Here is a 9,947-nt window from a genome sequence, read left to right on the forward strand (position 1 = left end):
TTAATTTGTATGCCGCGAGAGAACCGTCAAACCGAATTCAAAATTAAGTTCTAAATCAACTGATATAAATGCGAAATAACTCTGTATATCTGACTGTGTTCTTCACGCTTTAACCACTCTGTTGATTTGGATGAAATTTGGTATAAAAATTAGTTTGGGACTCGAGAAAGGGCATTTGATAATTCTTATCCCGGAAACACAAAGACAACGGGAACTTTGTGGGTAAAGTCCTGGGACTGCCTTTTCCTTTGATGATGCGTGCGAAAGCTAGCTTTAATTGATAAAATTTATCCGAGGCCTCGGTATTCGCTTTAGACGCACTAATTATCTAATCAAGTGAAAAGATTGTTTGTATTTTTAATCGATTTTATTACATTACCGATTCACTGAATAGTTTGTTTAATCGGGTTAATCTTGGGAACTACTGGCTCGAATTAAAAAATTATTTTTGTGTTAAATAGCCCATTGGCTTGAAACCGCGGGGCACAGCTAGTTATTTATTATACAGGCTGTTTATGAAATATAAACATTGCATTCCGTTTAACCAAAGAAAAAATTTTTTAATATATTATGAGGTTTTTTTATAGCAAATATAAAAAAATATTATATAAAAATACAACATAAGATGCGATCAGGTGAGGTGACAACATTTAAATTATGATGTGTTTGCAAAAGCATTGTAGCATAAACAATGAGAGTTGACTGGCCCCTGCATTGTTTTGCCATATTGTTAAGAAAACGCTTAGTGACCTAACATACATGTCATATTTCAAACATAAAACTTGCCGTTTTATTTATTATCAAATGTAAAAGTGCATCTTTCGCACAGTCATAAAAACATGAAACGTTATACGTATCGTATAAATAAGTGAAATTGAAGCCGTAATTTCGCCCGATTTTCGCGGAGTTACCGATAAACTATAGCCAACCTGTAAGAAGTCAGTTTTCTCCGTCAAATTCTCGAAGCGCGCCAATATCTCCTTCACAGACACTTTAGGTTCCGTGGTTTCCTCGTGTATCGTTTCCATGTGCCCACTGGACGACGACGAATAGCTTTGGGGGCATTTCTTGCGCCTGGGCTCCGGGTCGTGGGTGTCTGCCCCCGAGTCGGAGTCATCAGCTGATGCATCGAGGCTGGACGCGTCGGAGGAGTTTATCAGGGAGTCCAGGCTAGGTGCTCTTCGGAGGTCGTCGGTGTCGTACGTGCGTTGTAAGTGACGCCAATTGTCTCGCATCGCGGTGTTCAGACTCGGCCGTTGCATAGTGCGCGCGCGTGCGCGGTCGCGAGGTGACTGGCGGTCGCTTGCTATGGTGTTGTATGTTTGTCAGCGGATATGGGATATAATATGTTCAATAAACTATTGTACAATGGACGATAATGTTATTTTCGTGCTGGTTATCAGTGGATAGCATCTCACCGCTGCTGAAAATGTTGTGATGAATTACGAGATTTTTGTTGATTGCAATGGTTAAAATATACGACGGAAACTTTAGTTTTAACCGTTTTAAGATTTTCTCACTAGGCGCTTACGAGCGATATTTTATGTGCTAATTAAAAACACAAGACATTAACAACGAGCGGATATGTCCTTTGCGAGTCGGAGGGCGGAAGCTAGTATACCATAACACTTTATCTATATATACTAGCTGAACCGGCAAACGCTGTTCTGCCTTACTCTTATCATTTAGGGGTATGAAAAATAGATGTTGGCCATTCTCAGACATACCCAATTGGCACACAAAATTTCACAAGAATCGGTCCAGCCGTTTCGGAGGAGTTTGGTAACTAATATTGTGACTCAGGAATTGTATATATAAGATATCTTATCTATTATTGTTTACTTTTTAAAAACATTAAGAAAAATAATAAAATGTCATACAAAATTGCTTACGCAACGCTAACTTAATTATTACGTAAGTTATGACTACGTGCTCATAGTGTACATGCTATTTTCTGAAAGATATTTGAGGACACGTTCATAAATAATACAATGAGCAAGGAATTTAATCAAATTATTAACAAAATGTTACAGTTTTATGAAGTTTAATATCTGAATATAATGAAAAATTGATCCGTGAAACAGCTGTATCATTTGCCCCATACCCCAGTATACGCGGGACATCATTTTTTAATATACTTCACTACATTATTATACCGGAAAACAATCTAAAGAAACGCCTTTCAATACGAGAATGAGTAATAACAACTAATAGAGATAAAATATATTTACATCAACATGCATTACATTAGCAATAACATAATTTATATCACAAGTAATCGTGATTCGTATAATGTAAGATGGACGTTCGCTAACGGGTAGTAACGGGCGGTATTACATCTCAACATGATGTTTACAGTTTAGACTAACAGCTAACCGAAGCGCATATTGTGTTTTAGTATTATTCCGTAAGCTAAAGATATTTCCATCCAATCCAATTTGTTTGCAATGGCTCACTTAAAACACGGGTAAATAACGGCGCGGCAAATACTTGATAATTGACCTAAATATTTTAAAAAAGAAAACAAATAACCAATAAATATAACTAAAAAAACACATTTTATAATCAGGCATTATACGGGTTTTCACTCGGTTTCGGGAGTGTGATGTTTGTCTTATAGCGCTACTTTTTTTCTATAAAAAAGCTCTATGAGGGCACGTTTTATCAATATAAATCCAGCAGCTTACTGATCATTCAAACATATAGACTCATTCATTTATAATCAATTAAAGCTTCTTTCATACCGTAATATGTTGATAGAATAAATATTGTTATATATTTTTATGATAGGACCAGATTCCCCTTTCAGATAAAAAAATAATCGATTACATATACAAATATAACTAATTTTCTAAAAGATAACATTACTGTATATGGTAAAAAATTATTTTCCGTTTCATATTCCACATTTATGATCATAATTAGAATCATTTATTTAGCTAATCGTATCAGTATTCAATAATTGGTTTAGTTATGTATACATCCGTATTTTAAAATAATTTATTATAGAATACAATAATCAGTAAAATAACTTTTTAAATTATTTATTATTTCAATTGAAATAGCTTAAGTTCGAATTACTTTGTTATTTAATCGATAGGAAGTTTATTTATTAAATTTTTGTCCATCATTGACACATAATAACAATTGAAACTATATGTAGGTATACAATAAATCTTCACAAGTCGCTTGCCGCGTCTGTCCCTATGTATGTATGTATTCTTAAATCTTTAAACCTCCCCACCGGATTCTGATGGGGTATCTTTGCGACAGATCGTAAATTAACGTTGTTTACAATTTGTTCTTTATAATTATATAGATAGCTGTGCCCCGCGGTTTCATCTGTGTAAATCTATAGGAATATCGGGATAAAAAGTTGCCTATATGTTATTCCAGTTGTCCAGCTGTCTACGAAACAAATACAATACACAAATATCAATGCAATTGGTTCAAGAGTTTTTGCGTGAAAGAGTAACAAACATCCATACATACATACCTCCATCCACACTTGCAAACTTTCGCGTTTATAATATTAATAGGATTACTCATCGAATTTTTTAACTACGTTAAATTTGTAAATTACCATTTCCCTATGAATATGACTTATTGTTCTCAACTTGCGTTTTTATTTTCTCCGTAGAAAGCTCTCGAAGGCTTGATGCCTAAGTCTATGCAAGAGGCCGTCACGGCCAAGCTACCCGCGGTTATAACAGTACTAATTACGATATAATTGTTTCGGATCGTTGGATTGCACGTTAACGTACATTTTAATTAGATTTAGCTTGTAATTTAATTTGATAAGCGGATAGTTTTAATTATATTGGTAATTCATAATAATTTACTTTTTTTATTTAATAACAGTTTACTCTTAATATAAGAAGTTATTCAGAACGAATCAATGTGTGTGTTCATTCAAAAATAATATTATATGTATGATAAATCTCAAGAATAGAGTTTATTTTTTTATTCTTCTTACTTTTACAAACTATTACAATTATATGACCTGCATGAAAATTGGTAATTTATTTAGAACAGGACAATTCTTTTTTTAAATTTGGAATATTTTTGAATGTTCTTTTTTCTACTGCTTTTAATTTTGAGAAAAAAAAATTGAAAATTTATTAACAATCTAGTAACACTGTAAATTGCTTTTCGCAACATCACTCAAACAGAATACGTTAAATACAAGTTTAATGATATTAAGTAATAGAATATGGCAATAAATCATCTTCAATACATAAGGAGGTCAGGCCAACGTTACGTAATGTGAGGAAATAGGAAGCGTAGATTTTATTTCACTAATGTCACATTCTGTCTAGTCACCGCCGTGAACTATGGAGAAATCAGCTGTGGTATAATTCATTTTATTATATAGTATAAAATTAGGTGAGTTTAGGTCAAAATAACACAATCGAATTCAACGAATGCATATATTACATAAATTGCAATATTACTAGCTTTCCGCCCGCGGCTTGGCACGCGTAATCAAATAAAATTCCCGTGGGGATGAGATGTTCTGTTGGGGTAAAAACTCTATGTCATTCTTTGGCATCTTAGCTATCTCTAGACTCAATCATGCAATAAAAACGCTCTGTTGCGACGTGATAAAAAGACAAACAAACACACTTTCGCATTTATAGTATTAGTAAGGATAAGGATTTATACTTGAATGTTTTTGATGATTTCAAATCGTAGTGACAGTGAAAATAGATTATGGAATAGATATATTGATTCCTTTGAAACGTTCAATAATAAATATTTTGTTTATCGCATTCGAGCATCTAATGCAGCATATACAAAAATAACACACAAGCTAGGTATGAGATTTTTTTCAACTGAAACTTCTATATAGGTAAAATTACTTTATAACAATTCGGTACTTACCACCGTTGCAAAGACACGCCACAGCCCTTCTTATTAAACGAATAATTTTTTTTTTGACACGGGATCTTTTTTGAGTATAAATGTTATATTTACAAATATTAATTTTTAGTTTAAGTAGCTTAAAGAGCATTTTTTAAATTCATATTTGGAGTTGTTATTCTCACAATATTAGTCTCTCATAGCATTAAAAATAAAGCAAATTTTTAACATTTTCCAAATAAGTGTGCGTGTCGGCACGTACCTGCGAGTGCTGCAGCACGAACTCGGTGATGAGCGAGTGCGCGTTGTGCGCGTTGTGCGCGTGCAGCGTGAGCGACGCGGCGCCCGCGCTCAGCTGCAGCGTGCCCGCCGCCGGCAGCGCCGCGCGCAGCCCGCCCAGCGGCAGCGAGCGCTTCACCACCAGCCCGCCCGCGCCTGGGGGGAGAGGGGGGCGTTTAAATTGTAATATTGCCGTCTGCTTAAAACGTGGTTTTTTTTATCGCTAAAAAATTCATTTTTAAACAACTTTATTGAAATTATAATTCCTTATAGAAGGGTAAGCCGTTTCGTTACGTAACGCGTTACGGCATCTGTTTACTTGACGTTTTTTCTCTCAATTATAAAACATCAGTTATTTCTGGTTAATGTTATCACATCTGTAGGGCGCCCCATAACGCATACATTTTCCACTATATCCCGTGGCCACACTCACCGCGCACGCCCACGGTGACGGCGGCGTGCGACACGGCGAGCACGGCGGCGTCGCCGGGCGGCAGGCGCGCCGCGTAGAGCCGCGCGAAGTAGAACGGCCACGCGCGGGCCAGCTCCACGCAGCGCCGCTTGGTGAGCGCGCGCGGCGGCCCCGCGTGCTGCCGCAGCCACGCCGTGCCCGCGCGACGCTCGGCGGACGAGATGCGCAGCGACGGCAGCGGGGACGTTATGTCGCTCACGATCTGGTGTCGTCGCATGGAGGATAGATAAGGCGTTATTGAAACCCAAAAAAATTGTTACATTTATGAAATTATTGTTATTTAATTTGTATGAAATGTTGAGCCCGAAGAAAAAAGGGTTAAACCTATAATATAATATGACGTCAAAAGATTATAAAACTATTAGGTTATAATCTAACTCTCGAGATTAAAATTTTTTTATAGATACGAATATATCGCAGTTGTATATTTTGCAAAAACACTTTTTTTCGAACGTCAGATGGTCCGTCAAAAGTTACAAGTCAAAGAAGTCAATACTTGACTTGCAATAATTTATAATCAATGATAAGTGTTTTCCTTTAGTAACAAATGACACATAGAATTTGTTTTGTATATATATTTGTTGCGGAATATACAAAAGCATGTTCAATCCTATTAATATTATAAATGCCAAAGTTTGTAAGTATGGATGTATGGATGTTTGTTACTCTTTCACGTAAAAACTACTGAACGAATTGCAATGAAATTTGGTACGTAGACAGCTGGATAACTGGAATAACATATAGGCAACTTTTTATTCCGATATTCCTACGGGATACGGACTTACGCGGGTGAAACCGCGGGGCACAGCTAGTATAAAATAAAATTTTATTTTCAATGTATTATTTGTCAATATGATATTGAAATGAAAATAAGTATAAATATGTTGGTCTAACTTTTCTAACCGAAGCAATGGATAGATAGTAGTTTGAAACGGCCGTAAGTAAATAAAAAAAAATAAAATTTAAAAACTATTCGAAGCGTTTTAAGTCTTAGTCAGTTTTTATAAGTTTTATGTACCTCGTGTACCTTTTAATATGACCATTATAATTTACTACATATCATATACACATATCGAACAAGAGAAATCAACTTTTACGACGCCTAATAAAAATTCTGTGCCATAAAATAATGTTCAATCATATATACCCATACCTGCGCATACAACAAATCGAGCAACGCCGGGTCGGAGTAGTTGTCAAGCGGCGCGAACACCTCCTTGCGCACGCGCAGCTTCCACGGCACGCGGCCGTACGTCACGTGCGGGGCGCGCTCCAGCGGCAGGAACGCGGCGGGCGCCGGCGCGTCGCCTTTATATGTTTACATTCATTAATAATTATTATTACTTTCTTGTTAAATATAATAGGCATAATTTTATGCTTCAAAAAAAATTTTTTTTTCTTCGGTTTAAAAGACATTTCGAGGCGATAACATATGCCAAACTTTTTAGGAAAAAACTTTTGTAATAAAATCGAAAATGAAAAGGAATGAATACTTACAGGTTATAACTTATGCAGAATTCGGTTTATTGAGCTTAAATAAATTACTACAATAAAAGTTAAAATAGCACTTATTTTTTTTTGCACTGAAAATGTGGAGCACATTAAAATATATATAAACTTACGTTCAAGATGTTCAGTTTTATCCGTGACGTGTGTGGATACGGACTGTCTCCTTTCCGCCTCCATCTTTCTGTCCCTTTCCTTTTGCGCCATGTGCGTTTTGAATGTCGGTCGCTCGTTCCTCTTTAATGTGTCCCCATTGTCCGGGGGGAAGACCACATCCGACCGCGGACTCTCCCTGGTCCTTCCCATGAGCATATCCCGGGAATTTTTCCTTCCGTCGTAACGCTCGAAGTCATCAACGAACATGTTCCTGTCGAATTCCTCCTTCCTTTCAGTACGCATTGGAGATATTTCATAAATCTCGGACGCATCTCGCCCTGAGAAATTATCCTGGTCTCTTCTACCTATCTCTGAATCCCATTCGTCACGGCCTTTATCGTCATAACTCCTGGTTTCTGATTCATCACCCCAATCATCTCTCCGATGCTGTTTATCTCGACGATCGGAAGTTAAGAACCGTGCTGCTAAATCGTCCGCTTGTGACTCATTGTCTTCTTTACGCCGTGAGCTCCAATTGGCTAAGAAGTTGTGACGATCGTCAGCCTCTCTGTTTTGATGAACTCCGAATGTATCTCTGTCACGTCTAAGTTGAGCAAAAGTAGATGTGTCCGATGGAGGTGGGGGCGCAGGTTTGTCTGGAGGAGAAGGAGGGGAGGTTGGTGGTGGAGGTGCTGGGCCGGGAGGAGCGGGCGGTAAGGGCGGAGGAGGCGCATCCCATCTCGGCCCACCTCCCAATTGTCTTTCCAGCATTAACTTTCTCGTGTCTTCCAATTTGTTTATAGTGCGCGGCGTTTCCGCGTTCGAAGACGAACTTCGAACAGAATGGTTAGCGGTCACGCGTTCCAACCGTTGTCGCATTTCAGAACTGAGCTTTAATTTACCAACGCTGCCTGGAGAAGGTCGTTGAGCGCCGATTTCGAAGCTGCGTCGCGCAGTTCTTTGTGAAGGCGGTTCTCTCGGTGACGGTTGGCCGTCAACCTCGAATTCTTCCCATTCAATTCCAGGGGACACTTCGGAACGAGATCTGCCTCTCGGTTCGTGTTCACCGTTAGTTTGCGCTTGCGGAGTATGTCTCCTCTGTATTTGTCGCAGTTTAAATTTAGTAAAATCTTGCGTGGTGTCTTGTGGCACTGCGTCTTTTGGAGGTGGCCATCTCCACTTCCCTATTCGAACTGTTTTTGCCCGACCGTATGGGTCTATGAAAGGTCTAGCTTCGGATGGATCCATATCATGGAGTGGAGGGGGCATGGGCGGTGGTGGGGGCGGTGGAGCTCCTGTAGAAGCACTTTCATTAGATTCTCGCCTTGCTTTCGGTGTATTTCTGGGTGGGGAATGTACTTGAGCATGAACTACAGTCGAGGATCGAACTGGCGATGTGGGAGCTGATTCCGGCTCCACCACTTGACCAGCGAGCAACGTTTGTAAAGCTTGATTCTGAGCCAGTAATTGCTGTTGTATTTGCAAGTTTTGCGCCATTGCGTTTTGTAGGAAGGCTCGTTGTAGATTCTGGTGGTAGGCGTTGATGTCCACTGTGCCTGGTGGGGGGAGGTGCAAGCCCAACGCTGCAGCTAATGCTTCTGGAGTAGCTGGCATTGCTGGCATTGAGGGAGGCATGGACATAGCTCCAAAGCTTAAAGCCGATGTATTCGCTGATGCAGCTCTTGGTGTAGCGCCACCGCCTTTAATAGCCCCTGATAAACTCTCCCCATCCGTTAGTCTTTTTAGACTGTCGTTCAAGAAAATCGGATCAAATAGATTAGTTATGTAATCATCTACGGAATCTACGTTGGATTCCTTACGACTAGGCTGTTTTTCTTCCTTACCACCTCCCTTAATGTTATATTCTAAATCTTCAGAGCTCAAAATGTCGAGTTGTTCGCTGTATGAACAAGTGAGGATGTTGTCGATGAATTTGTCGTAATCTTTGCCTCCCTTGATGCTGGCTGCTAGAGATCTGTGTAGGAATAATTATAAAACATTATCTAAAAAAAAATTAAGTAGTATTTAATTCATCCTTAGGCAATGTGTCACGAGATCTATTTTCGTAGACTTCTCAAATGAATAATATAATTTTTTCTATTTATTAGCTTTTTAAAACAACAATTTTTTTTGTCATGGGAATAAAGTGTGGTATAAATAATATGTCATATAGTATTTTCTCGTGTTGGATTTTAAGCGAGTATTATACATTTAGAAATTTAAGACCATCGCGACCATCAGTCTCCCCGTGACCAAGCTCGCTGTAAAGAGTTCGAAACGTCGGGTTAATATATTGAATAAATCGAATTTAAAATGCGTTTAAAAGTCTTTAATTTCTTAGCGTCATACTTTTCCAATAATTTACAAATGGCTGTTGAGTTTATATTCAAATTATCGTATTATTTAAAAAATCTGTATAAATTAAAATTCTAAGAATATGTTGCAAGAATACTTATACTCCAGCGAATATATAAAAACCCCCACCTAGCATCAGACAGCTCATCAATGTTCGGGTCCAGGACGGGCGAGAACAGGTCGTCCAGGAACTGGTCCACGTCAGACGCCTGGCTCGGCACGCGCACGCGCCGCACGTGCGATGCCAGCGACGGCGCTTCTGACGTGTCTGACATCGCTGATGACCTAGGGAGGGAAGTTTTAATAATAATAATAATAAGCCCGCAGGGCACCTTGTGGCGAGGTGACGGGGAGTAGCGCCCCCGCGGTCCTTAGT

The 9,947-nt window shown here is 38.7% G+C and overlaps 1 protein-coding gene across 1 annotated transcript in view; it reads right to left on the bottom strand.

The window, feature by feature from the left end:
• The window catches only part of LOC119832173 (unconventional myosin-XV), an 81,482-nt gene that overhangs the window by 28,171 nt on the left and 43,364 nt on the right, over window positions 1-9,947 (bottom strand). Inside the window, 5 exon segments of the mRNA XM_038355784.1 lie at window positions 5,126-5,298; window positions 5,576-5,816; window positions 6,768-6,922; window positions 7,237-9,191; window positions 9,701-9,856. Of these exon segments, the coding sequence (XP_038211712.1) occupies window positions 5,126-5,298; window positions 5,576-5,816; window positions 6,768-6,922; window positions 7,237-9,191; window positions 9,701-9,856 (2,680 nt within the window).

This window comes from Zerene cesonia, chromosome 15 (genome assembly GCF_012273895.1).
Source record: "Zerene cesonia ecotype Mississippi chromosome 15, Zerene_cesonia_1.1, whole genome shotgun sequence".
Taxonomy (NCBI): domain Eukaryota; kingdom Metazoa; phylum Arthropoda; class Insecta; order Lepidoptera; family Pieridae; genus Zerene; species Zerene cesonia.